The sequence below is a fragment of the Notolepis coatsorum genome, assembly GCF_963971535.1.
Source record: "Notolepis coatsorum genome assembly, chromosome: 5".
Taxonomy (NCBI): domain Eukaryota; kingdom Metazoa; phylum Chordata; class Actinopteri; order Aulopiformes; family Paralepididae; genus Notolepis; species Notolepis coatsorum.
In genome coordinates, this window is record NC_140169.1 from 141342434 (window position 1) to 141360510 (window position 18077).

General features: G+C 43.7%; 1 protein-coding gene across 5 annotated transcripts in view; it reads right to left on the bottom strand.

The window, feature by feature from the left end:
* LOC311228813 (inverted formin-2-like) overlaps positions 1-18077 on the bottom strand; it is a 94901-nt gene that overhangs the window by 26423 nt on the left and 50401 nt on the right. For all 5 annotated transcript variants that reach the window (XM_084314762.1, XM_084314765.1, XM_084314763.1 and 2 more), the window contains 8 exons: positions 11817-12248; positions 8770-8912; positions 8150-8211; positions 7153-7255; positions 6330-6415; positions 6119-6219; positions 2554-2624; positions 530-637 (listed from right to left, as the gene is read on the bottom strand). In XM_084314762.1, the coding sequence (XP_084170888.1) occupies positions 530-637; positions 2554-2624; positions 6119-6219; positions 6330-6415; positions 7153-7255; positions 8150-8211; positions 8770-8912; positions 11817-12248 (1106 nt within the window). The remainder of the gene's footprint in view (positions 1-529; positions 638-2553; positions 2625-6118; positions 6220-6329; positions 6416-7152; positions 7256-8149; positions 8212-8769; positions 8913-11816; positions 12249-18077) is intronic.

Genomic DNA, 18077 nt, shown 5'->3' on the forward strand with positions numbered 1-18077 from the left:
ACATCACAAGTATAACTTCAATATTTACGCACATCCTAAGTACAACATACATGGTTTAAATTGACAACAAGACAACTCAGGGAAACAAGTCAGCTCAAGGAAACAAGTCAGCTCAAGGAAACAAGTCAGCTCAAGGAAACAAGTCAGCTCAATGAAACAAGTCAGCTCAATGAAACAAGTCAGCTCAATGAAACAAGTCAGCTCAATGAAACAAGTCAGCTCAATGAAACAAGTCAGCTCAAGGAAACAAGTCAGCTCAATGAAACAAGTCAGCTCAAGGAAACAAGTCAGCTCAATGAAACAAGTCAGCTCAAGGAAACAAGTCAGCTCAATGAAACAAGTCAGCTCAATGAAACAAGTCAGCTCAATGAAACAAGTCCGCTCAATGAAACAAGTCAGACCAGGGAAACAAGTCAGCTCAATGAAACAAGTCAGATCAGGGAAACAAGACAGTTCAGGGAAACGAGAGGAAAACAAGTCCGCTCAGGGAAACAGGGGCTGAATGAAGGGCCTGCCCGGGCGTTCTCACCTCCAGGATGTGGTGCAGGAGAGTGATGCGAGACTTGTTGGCCTTGGTCTCGACGAGCTTCAGCAGGGTGCTCAGCTTGAAGCCGTCGGCGTTGCCCGTGTGACTTCCCTGGAAGAGCCGCAGAGGGGGAGGCCATGGGTATGTTTGTTTCATGCATTTCCTATACCATGACTCGTGGTACAGTGTGGACTAACGCACTACTGGAGGCTCCTTACACTTCCTACCGTACCATGCTGCGCACCAAACCGATGCACCGATCGGTTTGAGTCACTCCCCTTCTGGCAGGAGGCTGCGGTCCATCAGGGCCAAACCCTCACGCCACAAGAACAGTTTCTTCCCCTCTGCAGTGAGCCTCATCAACAAGGCTCAGGACCCCCCCCCCCCCCCCCCCCACTGTGTCACATTAACACGCCCTACTGGACTATATACTTGCCCACTGTATTGTTACTTCATTCTAATTAGTGTATATAATTGTATAATTGACCACATCTTGCCAGTTGCACAGCCCTGGCCTATTCCTATTCCTACTTTATTTGTACTAAAATTTTTACTATATCCATCTATTGAGCTATATTTAATTTAGTTTATATCCCACATAATTTGATTCAACCTCTTATACAGCCGTACAGCCCTGGCCCATATTTTATTTCATAAATATATTATTCTATTGTGCTTAACTTAACTCATATTTCTTTTTACTTTACTCCACCACTTTATTGCATTATCCGTCTGTTAATGTCTGTCTGCTAATGTCGCACCAGTAACATCCAAAGCAGAGTCCTTGTATGTGTAAAGTATACTTGGCAATAAAGACCTTTCTGATTCTGATTCTGATCATAGCACTAAACGTATGGAGAGCAGGGGTGGGAATCAGCAGAGGCCCCACGATATAATAATAATAATAATAATGTTAAAATCAGCGGTATTCACCTTTAAAGTGTTTCTGATTCACATATCTAATGGTCCAACCAATAACTGGTGTTTAGCGGCCCTGCTGCCTGAATGCTTTCTACAACAGAACTGCATTTCCGCGTCTCTGATTGGCCAGGTAATTTCTGGTCATGTGACATGTACGCCCAATCGTGGGACCGCAAGTTTCTACACTGGTTAGGCTTAGGCGCTCGTTCGAAGTTGGTTAAGGTTAGAGTTTGTCTTAGAGCATGGCGATAGAACGCCTGCCCTGATTCCGACGGTTAAGCTTAGGCGCTCGTTCGAAGTTGGTTAAGGTTAGAGTTTGTCTAGACTTAGAGCATGGCGATAGAACGCTTGCCCTGGTTCCGACGGTTAAGCTTAGGCACTCTTTCGAAGTTGGTTAAGGTTAGAGTTTGTCTTAGAGCATGGCGATAGAACGCCAGGTAGTTTGCAGGCTGTTAGACCCGGAAATAGGCGCAGAACTTGCTGTCCCACGATTGGCGCACATGTCACATGACCTGGCCAATCAGAGCGCAAAACTCGAACGCGGAAATGCAGTTCCGTCGTCGAAGCCATACACGCGGCCCTGCTGGGTCCATATAAATGGTAAATGGCTGCATTTATATAACTCTTTTATCCAAAGCGCTTTACAATTTGTTCCTCGCATTTGACCCATTCACTCACACATTAACACACCGACGACGGAGGCGACCACGCAAGGTGCCGACCGTCTCATCGGGAGCAGTTAGGGGCTAAGTGTCTTGCTCAAGGACACTTCGACACACTGCCCGGGTGGGGTGGGAATCGAACCGGGAACCTCCGGATTACCAGACGACTGTTCTACCTCCTGAGTCACTGTCGCGCCCGATATTATCACAATATATATTGTAACTCCTGCGGCAAAGAAAGAACATAATGTGAATTCTTAAAATCAGTGGTATTCACCTTTAAAGTGTTTCTGATTCACATATCAAATGGCCCAATCATGAACTGAAGTTTAGCGGCCCCTGCTGGGTCCATATCACCCTACTAATGGCTACATTTTCAATTATTTGATCAAAGACGATGGTTCCCACAGCTGGTGCATGCATATTGGCAGTAAAGATCCTTACGTAGTTGAGAAAGTTTCCCACGTCCAGAATGAGCTTGCAAAAGCTTGGCAGACGGGTGCTCTTCCTCAGACCTGAACAGAAATATCAAAATGTAAGTCGTATCACATGAACCCAGGTCAGTAGTGGGAATGCAAGTCGTATGATATAGTCAAGTCAAGTCAAGAGTTTTATTTGTCACGGCATACAAGTATACAATGAAATGCGGGGGGTCTTGCCCGCAACGATTGTGCATAATACAATAGTAATATAGTAATAACAATAGTAATATATAATAAGAATCCAATAGAACGACATTGTGCAATAAAACAAGTAAACAAAGTAGGGCATATCGGTATATGTACATGAGTTATTTACAGAGCATGGTAGGACATGCTAGGTCCTGTGGTAGTGCAATACACTGTTAGCTACGGATGAGGCACTGGGTCTTTATGTACACTGCTATACAATGCTATATTATACAATCTCAAGTTATACTATACTATTCTTAAAGTGACCTTTCCTTTTGTAAAGTGACCATAAGTGTGAGCGTGTGCAGCATGAGTGTGTGTGTGCTCATGTTAAAGTGGCTGCTAGTGTGTGAGCGTGTACAGTGTGTGTGTTGTGTGTGTGTTCATGTGTGCTTGTGTGTGGAGAGTTCAGTGTTCAAGTGCTCTGATATCACATCATATCACATGAACCCAGGGCCCTGTTCCTCGTACCTGGCTAACTGAGTTAGCCGGATAATTTTCAGCATACTGTAGCTTGACTTAAGCCAGACATTTCCGTTCCCCGACGTCGGATTGTCTAAGTCGCTATGGCAACAGATCAGAAAGTTTGAACCTGGTCGAGGACAGAGTTTAGTTCAGTTAGCTGGATAACCTGCATGGCCACACCCTCGCAAAGAAATGCAGCTCGCTTCCTGAAATAATTCTCACAGTCTAGATCCCATTATACCATTCTGAATTATGTTTTTGTGCTTCGTTCTTCTAGAGGGGACTTTTGAAATGTAAAATAATATACATAAGATGCTGATAATAAATCACATTCAGCATATAGATTTACTTTGTCCTAAATAATGCACATCATATTTATACGGATACGGCACTCGGAGCCGCGATACACTGCATGTGGTTATTTTAATAACGACGCATTGCAAATGTGAATCCTGCGGGGATATTTTTAATGAATGAAACCTATCGGGCGTTTGGCTCTGATTAGTTTAATATTCTTCGCTGTGTATTTCAAGCATACATTGAAGCGTCTATGCGTGGATTGTGGATATGAATTATGAGGAATCTGAATCTGTGGATTGTTTAATTGTATCACTGTCACTGTGACATTCACGCGTTATTGTGATATTGTAACTGGGTTTAAAATATATGAGGAGATGCGCTGTTTGATGGATTTGATGACGTGATGTGACTTGATAAATTGAATGAGCCTTTGACGTTTTTGATGAATGAATTTGAGAAAATGCATTTATCTTTTCAAGCACTGTTATCTGATGATGAACATGAGGTGTCACTGGTATAAACCAAAGGTTAATCAATTCAATGCATGTATGGATGATGTCCAAAACAGATTAAAACCTGATTAATAGTGTAACTGCAAGCCTCCCTCCAAGCCTCTCTTTGGGAACCATGTATTTATATAGTACATAATACCTAAGCACATACAGTACAGATATCCTCATAATATAATTCGTATCAATTAGATATACTATTTGGGCTTGTTTTTATCCTTATTCTGAAAGAGTTGAACTAATTATTTTCGCTAGCAAGATCTCATTTGATTATTCATTCCATTAAGCCTACTGCCAGCAGGCACATTTAAAGAAATATAATCTGATTGATTGGGGTAATGAGGGACTTAAAATTAGCCTATAGTATAGATTATGCATTTAACTTCTCTGCGAGGCTATTGAGCCGTACTGTATTGTACCCATTCTGCAATCTTGTTAATAAAGTTTTAAATCAATCAATCAATCAATCAATCAATGCCGTTGGAAAATCAGGATTTCTGCAATCTACACCTGCTGTCTTTTCAGGTGAGGCGGCCGCGTGCAATTATCCTGAGTTTCAAGTCTGGTTCGAATTAACGAGACCGAATCCACCTTCGAGGAACAGGGAAAGCCTGGATTCAAACATCGGGTTAATTGAATCTGGATAATGGGACTTTTGATCGACTTAGTTGAACCAGGTACGGGGAATAGGGCCCAGGTCAGTAGTGGGAATGTAAGTCGTATGATATATCACATGAACCCAGGTCAGTAGTGGGAATGTAAGTCGTATGATATATCACATGAACCCAGGTCAGTAGTGGGAATTTAAGTCATATTTGCCTTCTTGTACGCTGTGACCTGCTGGGGCAGCGGACTGAGAGCAGGGGACGCAAACAGGCTGGATAAGCTGGTCAGGAAGGCCAGTAGCGTGGTTGGGGTGGAGCTGGACTCCCTAGCGAGGGTGGCGGAGAGGAGGAGCCTTGCTAAGCTCCAGGCCAACAGGGAAAACCCCTCCCACCCACTATACACAGACTTGGCTGACAGGAGGAGCATGTTCAGTGCTATAGGCTCACACTCCCTAAATGTAGCACTGAACGGCACAGGAAGTCCTTCATTCCGACAGCCATCAGACTTTACAATGCATCACTGTGCCTCACTGCATCACTGAGCACAGAGTGACAGTTACCATCTTCCTGGACTTTTACTTTTGAAACAACACTGTGCAATATTACACTTACTGTAGACTTCTGTATATTTTTACTGTATATTTTATTCTATTCTTATTCTTAGGCAATTTGCAATTTCTTATTTGTGACTTTGTTCCGTCTAAATGTTTAATGTGAGCGATTTGTAGTGTCAAATTTCCCTCGGGATAATTAAAGTATTTCTATTCTATTCTATTCTTTTCTTTTCTTTTACCTCTCCTTTTTCCTCCGTTTTTCTCCCATCCCAATGTTAGTCGTTATGCCAATTCCCAATCCCCTTCCTGGTCGCTGCGCACCTACCCCCCACAGTCGGTCTGGGAGAGTGGAGGCTATCACGACTATCACGTGCTAACGTGCTTCCTCCGACACACGTGTAGCCAATCAACCGCTTCTTTTCACCTGGCAGCGTGGACTCTCACTGAGAGGGTGTAACGTGTGGAAGGATCACACTACCCCCCTTAGATCCTATCCTCGCTGAGCAGGCGCCCCGACCGAACTGTAGGAGTCGCTGTTTACAACGACCAGGACCCACCCACCAGCTTTCCCACCCCTAACACTGCCAATTGTGTTAGTATGAACGACCAGCCAAGCTGATAGCAATGCCGAGAGCTGGGCTCGAACCCAGCGTCTCCTGCATTGGTGGCGAGCGCCTTGCCCACTACACCACCTAGCCGCCCGGTATTCTATTCTATTCTATTCTATATGATATATCACATGAACCCGGGTTAGTAGTGGGAATGTAAGTCGTATCACTTGAACCCAGGTTAGCGAGCAGTGGGAAGGTCCGCAGTGGGAACGTAAGGCAGGGCAAAGCACACAAGGACGTCTGGCGTCACGGAGAGAGTAGTCGTTGAAATAGTCCGCCGTGTGCCACACTTACTCTCACAGGCTTCGTCAATCAGCTGAGCTTTGGGTTTCAGCATCTCTAACGCAGAGGTGGTCTCCTCACAGAGCAGCATGCACTGGATCCTCAGAGGGTAGCTGGGGTTCACAGACAGACATGGTCCAAAGGATAGTAAGGAAAAGACTTATTTCACCAAATGTACCGATGGGGTGTACAGTAGCCATGCGTCGGGATCTCAAACACTTACCATGAAACGGCCAACAGCAGTAGGTAGAACTTGTCGACGCCAGCTAGTTTGCCCTGGTCCTCTTGGTAGGCCTTGAGGTGCTCAATCTAAGAAAGGTAGACATTATGTTTAGGTTGGGTTGGGTTGAGGCTGCGATAGCGTAAAGGTTAAAGTAGCAGGTGTAAAGGTTAAAGTGGCAGGTGTAAAGGTTAAAGTGGCAGGCTGCTCAATAAGGAGACCTATTTCCCAGCTCACTCAGAATTAGTAGTAGAAGTAGTAGTAGTAGTAGTAGTAGTAGTAGTAGTAGCAGCAGTAGTAGTAGTAGTAGTAGTAATAGTAGTAGTAGGAGTAGTAGTAGTAATAGAAGTAGCAGCATTAGTAGTAGTAGTAGCAGTAGAAGTAGTAGTAGCAGCAGTAGCATAAGTAGTAGTAGTAGTAGTAGTAGTAGTAGTAGTAGTAGTAGTAGTAGCAGTAGCAGTAGTAGAAGTAGTAGTAGTAGTAGTAGTAGTAGTAGTAGTAGTAGTAGTAGTAGTAGTAGTAGTAGTAGTAGTAATAGCAGTAGCAGTAGTAGCAGTAGAAGTAGTAGTAGCAGCAGTAGCATAAGTAGTAGTAGTAGTAGTAGTAGTAGTAATAGCAGTAGCAGTAGTAGAAGTAGTATTAGCAGTAGGTAGTAGTAGTAGAAGTAAGTAGTAGTAGTAGTAGTAGTAGTAGTAGTAGTAGTAGTAGTAGTAGTAGTAGTAGTAGTAGTAGTAGTAGTAGTAGTAGTAGTAATAGCAGTAGCAGTAGTAGCAGTAATCGTCTAATAGACAAAATAAACATGAATGTACTCAGTGTGACCTCTCACCTCGTTCTTCTCAGGCAGTAACTTCAGTAGCTGTCCCAGCACCTCCACGTCAAACTTAGACCGGTCTCCCTTCTGGATCATAGCCACAAAGTCCTCAGGGGGACTATCAACAGGACGGTGGCATGTGGGGTGAATATTGGGAAATACATTTTTATGAAATCTTCATAGTGAATGGACTAGAGTGAATCCCAATAGTCAAATGTGGTTCCCTCTTTGATTCCTCCCAGAAAACTAGTTTAGTTTGGTTATTCGTTTATCTACATTTTGCAGTTTGGTCAAATGGTAAATGGTGCATTTATATATCACTTTTGGCTGCTTTTTATATATGGTAAATGGCTGCTTTTTTACATAGTGCTTTTATCCAAAGCGCTTTACAATTTGTTCCTCACATTTTACCCATTCACATCACACATTCACACACTGACGGCGGAGGCAACCATGCAAGGTGCCAACCTGCTCATCAGGAGCAATTAGGGGTTAAGTGTCTTGCTCAAGGACACATTGACATGCTGCCCGGGAGGAGCGGGAATCGAACCAGGAACCTCCGGATTGCCAGACGACTGCTCTACCTCCTGAGCCACTGTCGCCCCCCGCTTTTATCCAAATCGCTTTACAATTTTGACCCATTCACCCATTTACTCACACATTAACACACGGATGGCGGAGGCGACCATGCAAGGTGCCGACCTGCTCATCGGGAACAATTAGGGGTTCAGTGTCTTGCTCAAAGGACACGCTGCCCGGGAGGAGCGGGAATCGAACCAGGAACCTTCTGATTACGACCGCTCTACCTCCTGAGCCACTGTCGCCCCCTAATAGTCTAACGTGGCTCGCTCAAGATTCCCTTATTCCCTCTTTGATTCCCTTATCTTCCCTCTTTGATTCCTCCCAGAGAACCGGTTTAGTTCAGTTACTAGTTTATCTACATTTTGCAGTCTGTTAGTAGTATCACATAATACGTCAATGTGTGTGGCCAACACATTTGTTTAACATTCACCATTTGAACTGCTTCAAGAAGATGTTCAAGCCGAGGTGTTTCATGGGGTCAACGAAGGAAATCTGTGAACGCACAAAAGAGGCTGAAGTCAATCACTGATCACTGACTGAATCTGGGCTGTTAAAGAACCCAGGGCGCCTATCGCAAAGAGTAGGAGGTTCCCCGACGTTCCTGGCCAAATTACCAAACAGGTCTCTGACATCAAGGCCACCTAATCATCCCTTCCCCTTAATTGGCTGACATCAATCCCTGTCTCCTGAACCGTTCAGCCATTGTGTAGTGTGATGTGTGCCTGGTGCCAGTGTATGGCAGCCATTGGTAGCCCAATGTGCTACCAATGTATGGTAGCCCAATGTGCTACCAGTGGTGGTGAAGGAGGCAATTTCCACCCTACATTTTGGGGAGCGCTTTGAGTGTCTAGAAAAGCACTATATAAATGTAATGAATTATTATTAATGAATTATTAATGACCAGATGGCAGGCGACGTGGACAAAGAGATGACACAGAGAAAGACCATCACGTCACAAATACCATGCAGCTGCTATGGAAATACTTCAGACATTCAATCATATCATCTTGTCGTCTTATCATTGGAGTATTGAGTTACAGGAGCATCTACCTCTTTGGGCTCTCGTTTGGTGGACGTGGCAGTGGTATCTTTGTCCTTTGAGTCGGTTGTAACAAAACAGAAGCGCTCCTGGATGCTGGAGTAGTTTGGCTCCATAGGGTCCGATGGGGCTGATGTCCACATGGAGTGGCTCTCTGTGTGGTAGGGGGGGGAGAGAGAGAGAGAGAGAGAGAGAGAGAGAGAGAGAGAGAGAGAGAGAGAGAGAGAGAGAGAGAGAGAGAGAGAGAGAGAGAGAGAGAGAGAGAGAGAGAGAGAGAGACGCTGAAATACACGGACGACACCACCATCTTAGGGCTGATCTCCAACAACAAGGAGGATGACTACCGGCTGGAGGTGGAGCGGACACTAACGTGGTGCAGAGAACACAACCTCATACTCAATGAAAGCAAGACTGTTGAACTCATCATTGACTTTAGGAAAACCCACACCCACTAAAACACCCATGCTCATCAATAATCAACCCATTTCAGCCACAGACACATTAAAATACCTAGGAACATACATCAGCAATAAACTAAACTGGGACCATCACACCACTCATCTACTCAAAACAGCCAATCAAAGACTATTTCATCTGAGACAACTCAAGAAATACAAGGTTAGGAAGAACTTAATGGTACAATTCTACACAGCCATAATACAAAACATTATTTCATTATCCATCACTGTATGGTACGGCAACACACCCAAACACACACTACACAGACTAGACAGGATCATAAAAAGGGCATCCAAAATCATCAACTGCAAACTCCCCACCCTGGACTCCATACACAAACATCACACCATCACACGCGCAAACAAAATCATCAGTGACCCCCTGCACCCAGCTCATCACCTCTTCCAACACCTCCCCTCTGGTAGGAGGCTCAGGTCACTAGGTAGTCGCACTGTAAGGTTCAATAACAGTTTCTTCCCCAAGGCCGCCCATACAACTGCTTAACTCCAACTCCTCCTAAATGTACCCCCTGCTGTTATGTTTCTTCTGGTCTATGTTACACTGAACTCACTGACATCTATAGTTTTTCGTACTGTACTGTTTCTGTCATGTATTTGTTCTAGGTGGTGTTTTCTGTACTGTACTGTTCCATGTGTCTTTTTATGTTTTATGTGGTGTATTGTCGCAGCTACCACCACCTGCACCGTGCTTGAATTCCACCGGCCTGGCCGTGTGGCAATAAAAGGAACTTGAACTTGAGAGAAGTTACTCTATTCATCTAGCTTCAAAAATAGCTCTAGCCAAAGACAGCTGGGCCGCAGATAATGTCTAACGATTTCACGATCTGCCCGCTCATATTTGCAACATGGAGATCACACCAAGAATACCTCCTTGTTTACTCTATTACATCTGATGGGATCTGCAAACAAAAAAACACTAAATTTCACTCCAATTTGTAGTGAACATTTTTCGTCTTCCATGTACTTCTCGTGTTCTACTTTTATTCTGAGAAAGCTGCTGAGGAGAAGTACCTAGATGGTAAATTCCAAAGTAATGTTAGCGCATCTAATGACAATTCTGTAGAAGATTATTATTATTTATTTATAATAGAAGTGAGTTGTTTAACTAAAAGTGCAATTTTATACATTTTGAGTGGGTTTTTTGTTTGCAGAAATAAAAGAAAAAATATAGGCCTATATGTTGTATACTGTATCATATACATACTGTAGGTTTGAATTAAATTGCAGGTACCGTACATAGTGAAACTCTTTGCAGCTATGTATAACAATATAATTCAGATTGAATACATATGGGACAATTGTAATAAACACGTCCCTTGGTTCAGTGATGACTGTGCATGCAGTACAGTTTCCAGTTCAGGTAGTTACTAGCAAATATACAAGTGAGTAAATATAACACTTGAAAATATTTGCTACTAGTTAAGGCTATGTCTAATGCTAGCTTTTCAATCTCTGACAATGTTAGCTAGCAATAGTTGTAATGGTCTTACAAAAACGTATACTTGTCTTACAAAAAACGTATACTTGCTCTAATGCTTGGCAGCTAATGCTACCGATAATGCTAGCTAACAATAAAGTTCTAGTACATCTTCACTCACCCAGAGATCAAGTCCTGTCATGCACTCAGGGGTGTAGCTCCAGATTCTGGCCCCCATGAAAGAATGTATTCGTAGGCCCCCAGTGAATGCGAGCGCGCGTAAGTGCGCGAGCGGAATTTTTTTTTGCAATTTTTTTATTGATGAAAACGCATAATATGGTTTTTACCTATACATTCGGATCAGCAGTTGAGCACCTGCACTGTTGGTGGGTGAGCCTAGTAAAGGATGTCGCATTGCGTTCATCTTCAATGAATGGACCAATGCAATAGTCTACCAAAGCCCTCTCTCTCTATATATCTCTCACACACACACACACACACACACACACACACTTCAGAAACAAACATAGTATCAATGAGAGCATCAATAATACACATGAGTGATGTCTAGTATAAAAAAAAAAAAAAAAAAAAAAAATGTTGGGCCCCCCCCCCAGTGCTGGGCCCTTGGAATCATCCTAAGCTACCCCCCCCCAGCTACGCCCCTGATGCACTTGTCCTAATAAACGAACCTACACTGTAACACGCAACACTTTGATGAACATTGTTACTCAGCTGATAGAGTTGTACCCTTCCTGATGACTTGTCGTACAGAACTTGTAGGTCGCTTTGGATAAAAGCGTCAGCTAAATGACTAAATGTAAATGTAAACGTCCAGATATCAAGGGCAAGCAGCCCCATGTTTATTTTATCTTTATTTTATAATATTTGTATTCTTATTATCTTATTCTTATGTCTTGTTTGGATTCTCATTCTCACCTGTACCTCTCCTGTGCTTCATTATCTCCGCTGTTGCTGCTTTGATTCCGGAATTTCCTTACAGGTATTAATACTGTAAAGGTGTATCTTATCTTATCTTATCTTATCTTATCTTATCTTATCTTATCTTACACACACACACACACTCCAGCTCCCTCACATGTACCTCTCCTGTGCTTCATTATCTCCGCTGTTGCCTCTTTGATACCTGAAGCTCCCTCACCTGAGACCACTCTGGACGGTAGCTTCTCCCAGTTAAGCTTCTTCATGCGCAGGGTGGGACAGGGCCCGGCCTTGACCGGTTGGTACGACCGGCCCAGCCCCTGCAGGGTGACGGCCTGGATCATGCCCTCGCAACCCGGGGGCGGGGGAGGAGGCGGGGGCCCCATTCCAGGTAAGGGAGGAGTAGGAGGAGGAGGAGGAGGTGGAGGCGAGCCAACCATCCCTGGACCTGGAGGTGGTGGTGGTGGAGGTGGAGCTGCAGAGACAGAGGGGGCTGCGGTGGCTGCGGCAACAAGCTCCGATTCGTCTACGGTGCTGCCCATCAGGTGCGTCTGCACCGCCCTGCTGGTGGTCCTGACTCTGGGATTGGTCACCTGGGCCTTGGAGCGGACGAGGCGCTCCATTAACCCCTCGGTGGAGTAGTCCTCTTGAGCTGAAACACGAGAGATGAAAACATACACAATTACACATCGTAAATATTAAATAGTTTAAACTGACATGGGAACAGTTTTATTTCACCGGTGCCTAATAAGAAGTTGCAGATTATCGTACTATCAAATTATTATTATTATATATATTTTTTTTACATATTAATATTTAATGCAGTCTGTGATGTAATGTCAGGGAGAAGAGCCTGAGTACTCAACTGACTTCCTAAACACCTCCTACTGTCCAGCCTCCTATCAGTTTACATTCATTCAAAGACTGCAAAGCCAGTCTAACCTGACCTGCCACATGGTCTGTTATACAGAACCATCTGGGAAGTCGTCCTTTGAAACTGTTTGGAATAAGGGCCGGCACTTTATATAAATATATGATAGGGTGGGTTGGCCTTCTCTTACAGAAAAGCGCATCTGTAGCTATATGCATCTGGTTGCATGTTAGCCTAGCTTAGCACAATGAACGGAAGCGGACATGGCCGGTTAGCCTTCAGGAGAGGCGTTAGTTGGACAATGGGTAGCCGGCCATGTCCGCTTCCATTCATTGTGCTAAGCTAGGCTAACGTGCAGCCAGATAGCTTTCTACTGAACGCACAGAGAGGAAACTGGTATCTATCTTCTTGTTCCTCTCTGGAGAAGACGATAAGCTAATTTCCCAAAATGTTGCCGTCTTCTTATTTATTAGTTAACTTAGGGATATTTCACTTTAGTAGAAAAAAAAATCAGCAGTCTTACCTCTATAAGTTATCTACTAGTAAGCTAGCGACCACTGCTTTCCCTGCTGAACGCTCTTCCTCCCAGGTGTCGGGCTCCTCATTCACTTCCATTCAATTTGAGAACCATGACTAAATATCATAATTATGTAAAGCATGTAGTTAACGTTCAAAACGTTTCCATTTTCAAATTGTCAAGTAAAGGAACTATTTCTTACTTGCGGTGTAGTTTTCAACCAACTGTCTAACCTCTCACAGAATGTTTGGAATGTTGTTTTTCAAAAAGCAATACATTGGTCCATTATTATTCTCACTATACATGCTGCCACTCTGAGACATCATTAGAAAACACAATGTATGTTTCCATAGTTACGCAGATGACACACAATTGTACATCTCCGCTGAACCAAATTATCACACAGCTATAAACTCCATTTCCGCCTGTCTCTTAGAAATAAACAAATGGATGACGAACAACTTCCTAAAATTAAATGAGGGCAAAACTGAAATCCTATTAGTCGGTCCTATAACAAAAAGAGAAATGTTACAGAGAGCAATATGGGGCAACTTACTCCTTGGATCAAACCCGAAGTTACAAGTCTTGGTGTTATAATTATACTCAGACCTAAGCTTTAAATCACACATCAACAAGGTGACAAAAACATAATTTTTCCACCTTAGAAACATAGCTAAGGTACGGCTGTTTATAAATAAATCAAAAAGATGCTGAAAAACTGATCCATGCTTTTATCTCAAGCCGAATTGACTACTGCAATGCACTCCTCACTGGCCTCCCAAAAGAAAAACAGAACGACTCCAAATCATTAAAAACTCGGCAGCTAGGCTACTAACTAGAACCAAGACGAGAGACCACATCAGTCCAGTATTAGCTAACCTACACTGGCTTCCGGTAACATTTAGAATTGATTTCAAGGTCCTCCTCCTTATATACAAAGCACTAAATGGAACAGGACCAAGCTACATTGCAAATTCTCTAGTCAACTATGTGCCTCCTAGAACATTGCGATCATCTACTACTGGTCTATTGAAGGTTCCAAGCCACAGTCTAAGGAAAATCGGGGATGCAGCCTTTGCAAACTATGCACCAAAGTTATGGAACACACTACCTATGGACATTAATTACCTGTGGTAATTAGTCCAATCAGTCAGAGGCAAAGCTTGTTAAATACATTTGCCTGTGCACACATTTCTCTAAAACCTGAGCTGACTTCACTGTGTTCTTGCTGAGTAATGTAAGTTAGTACTCAATCCATTGTATATTTTGATAATTGTTTGTTCTTAATCAATCAGGCTCTGTGCAACCCCATTGGGTTTGACTTGAGCAGCCTGTGGTAATTAGTCCAATCAGTCAGAGGCAAAGCTTGTTAAATACATTTGCCTGTGCACACATTTCTCTAAAACCTGAGCTGACTTCACTGTGTTCTTGCTGAGTAATGTAAGTTAGTACTCAATCCATTGTATATTTTGATAATTGTTTGTTCTTAATCAATCAGGCTCTGTGCAACCCCATTGGGTTTGACTTGAGCAGCCTGTGGTAATTAGTCCAATCAGTCAGAGGCAAAGCTTGTTAAATACATTTGCCTGTGCACACATTTCTCTAAAACCTGAGCTGACTTCACTGTGTTCTTGCTGAGTAATGTAAGTTAGTACTCAATCCATTGTATATTTTGATAATTGTTTGTTCTTAATCAATCAGGCTCTGTGCAACCCCATTGGGTTTGACTTGAGCAGCCTGTGGTAATTAGTCCAATCAGTCAGAGGCAAAGCTTGTTAAATACATTTGCCTGTGCACACATTTCTCTAAAACCTGAGCTGTAAAACCTGAGCTGACTTCACTGTGTTCTTGCTGAGTAATGTAAGTTAGTACTCAATCCATTGTATATTTTGATAATTGTTTGTTCTTAATCAATCAGGCTCTGTGCAACCCCATTGGGTTTGACTTGAGCAGCCTGTGGTAATTAGTCCAATCAGTCAGAGGCAAAGCTTGTTAAATACATTTGCCTGTGCACACATTTCTCTAAAACCTGAGCTGACTTCACTGTGTTCTTGCTGAGTAATGTAAGTTAGTACTCAATCTATTGTATATTTTGATAATTGTTTGTTCTTAATCAATCAGGCTCTGTGCAACCCCATTGGGTTTGACTTGAGCAGCCTGTGGTAATTAGTCCAATCAGTCAGAGGCAAAGCTTGTTAAATACATTTGCCTGTGCACACATTTCTCTAAAACCTGAGCTGACTTCACTGTGTTCTTGCTGAGTAATGTAAGTTAGTACTCAATCCATTGTATATTTTGATAATTGTTTGTTCTTAATCAATCAGGCTCTGTGCAACCCCATTGGGTTTGACTTGAGCAGCCTGTGGTAATTAGTCCAATCAGTCAGAGGCAAAGCTTGTTAAATACATTTGCCTGTGCACACATTTCTCTAAAACCTGAGCTGACTTCACTGTGTTCTTGCTGAGTAATGTAAGTTAGTACTCAATCCATTGTATATTTTGATAATTGTTTGTTCTTAATCAATCAGGCTCTGTGCAACCCCATTGGGTTTGACTTGAGCAGCCTGTGGTAATTAGTCCAATCAGTCAGAGGCAAAGCTTGTTAAATACATTTGCCTGTGCACACATTTCTCTAAAACCTGAGCTGACTTCACTGTGTTCTTGCTGAGTAATGTAAGTTAGTACTCAATCCATTGTATATTTTGATAATTGTTTGTTCTTAATCAATCAGGCTCTGTGCAACCCCATTGGGTTTGACTTGAGCAGCCTGTGGTAATTAGTCCAATCAGTCAGAGGCAAAGCTTGTTAAATACATTTGCCTGTGCACACATTTCTCTAAAACCTGAGCTGACTTCACTGTGTTCTTGCTGAGTAATGTAAGTTAGTACTCAATCCATTGTATATTTTGATAATTGTTTGTTCTTAATCAATCAGGCTCTCTGCAACCCCATTGGGTTTGACTTGAGCAGCCTGTGGTAATTAGTCCAATCAGTCAGAGACTAGCCCCCTACAGGTGTGGGACAATATTCAATAGGGATTTAAGTGTAGTCTATCGAAGCGCCAGCAGAGCGCCGGCGACCGACTAAGACAGACAAAGACTTGGAGTTTTCCTGCTGGAGTTATCCGAGGAGGCAACCGAGTGCACTAGAGTATCTACTGCCCCTCACCTGCCCTCCTCTAGCAGGCCACTCCTTTGTACCTGCATTTTCTGGTCTTGCCTTGTTAGCTTGTCAACTTACTCGACCCACTGGTTTTAGCTCATTAGCTAAACCTTCAATCGGCTTCATACACATAGCCTTTAGCAGTTGATCCATAGTACTTCGTATCTTTATTTGTTCCTGCTCTACCTGGTGTAAGCATGGCTATGTGTTCTGTCTGTCCTGTCTGTCCCTCTCTCCTAGAAAGGTTAACTCTGTTAGAGAGTCGTGTCCTTGAACTTGAGTCAGGAAAACAGTCAGCTTTAGACGTCTTGGACACTACAGGCTTTTCTGAGGAGCCTCTAGCGGGGTCTTCTCGTCTGGAGAGTCCCAGACATAGTGCTCAGGACAAGGCCTTTGCGCCCACTACGAAGCGGCAGTGTAACCGCTCGGCCTCGGCCTCAACAGCACCTGCTCCGCAACATGATTTTACACGTGTTGCGGGTTCCGGTCCCAGTACGCAGCCGGTTCCACTGCAACCCCGTCGTTCCGTCCTTGTGATTGGCGACTCCATCACCCGGCATATTTTGCTAGACAAGCCAGCCGAGATCAAATGTTATGGGGGAGCCAGAGCTACCGACATTGAAGCCAACCTGAGATTTCTGGCGAATAGCATAGTCAAGGCAAAAGGTAACCCACGTATCACACCCACTGAAGATAAATTCGACCATATTGTTATACACGTCGGAAATAATGACTGTAGGATGAAAGTCTCTGAGGTCACAAAGATCAACATAGTTAGGCTTTCTGACCTCGCCAGAAAGATGAGTCGGCATCGAGTAATCTTCTCTGGCCCCCTGCCTGTAAACCGGCATGATGATGAGTTCGTGAGTAGGACAGCTTCTCTACACCGATGGCTGGAAAAATACTGTAAAGAACAGGGCTTAGGGTTCGTGGATAATTGGTCCTCTTTCTGGGGGCGCCCTGGCTTGCTGAGAAAGGACGGCGTGCATCCTAACATGCAAGGCGCCTCTCTCTTATCTCGCAATATAGACAAGATTATAGCTTCGGGCTGACAGCCACCCCACAAGCATGCCAGGGTGCAGGCTCTTAGCGAGCCTGCTAGTCATGCTAAACTGATGGACCCTGCCAATCCTTATACCTTTCTTGCTCGGTCCCTCCTCCACCAGGCTCCCCACTCCTCTCTTTCTATCTCTACCCCTAAACCTGTATACCCAATCAAAACTAGAATATCCCGTTACGCTCCGCTTTACCCAGCTCGTCCTTGTGCGATAAACCATGCCAACTTAATTGCGATTAAACCTACCCACATGGCTGAAAACCGCACTGCTAAGTATACAGAGAGTGTGAAGGTTGGCCTTATCAACATCCGCTCTCTGCCAACCAAAGCTCTTTTGGTAAATGAACTGATAACAGACCATAGTCTCGACCTATTTGGCCTCACTGAGACATGGCTTAAACCTAATGATTTTCTGCCCTTAAACGAGGCCTCACCCCCTAATTTTAGTAGCTCCCACATCGCACGCACCTCCAAGAAAGGAGGCGGAGTTGCTCTAATTTATGACTCTAAGCACAACTTTACATCCGACGCAAACTGTAAGTTTTCCTCGTTTGAGGTGCTCCTGTTGCATCCCTCTCCACCCAACAGAAAGTGTGGCGGTCTGATTCCTACCTCCACTGCATCCTTTGTAATGGCTGTCCTATACCGCCCCCCAGGCCCTTACACCCTCTTCCTAGATGAATTTTCAACTTTCATCTCTGAGCTTGTTATGCGCTCAGATAACATTTTAATTGTTGGTGATTTTAACATTCATTCCAATAAAACTCTAGATCCCCTAAATAAGGCTTTTACCGACATCATTGACTCTGTCGGTCTCATTCAAATCGTTGACCAACCCACTCACAGTGGTGGGAACACCCTTGACCTAGTCCTAGC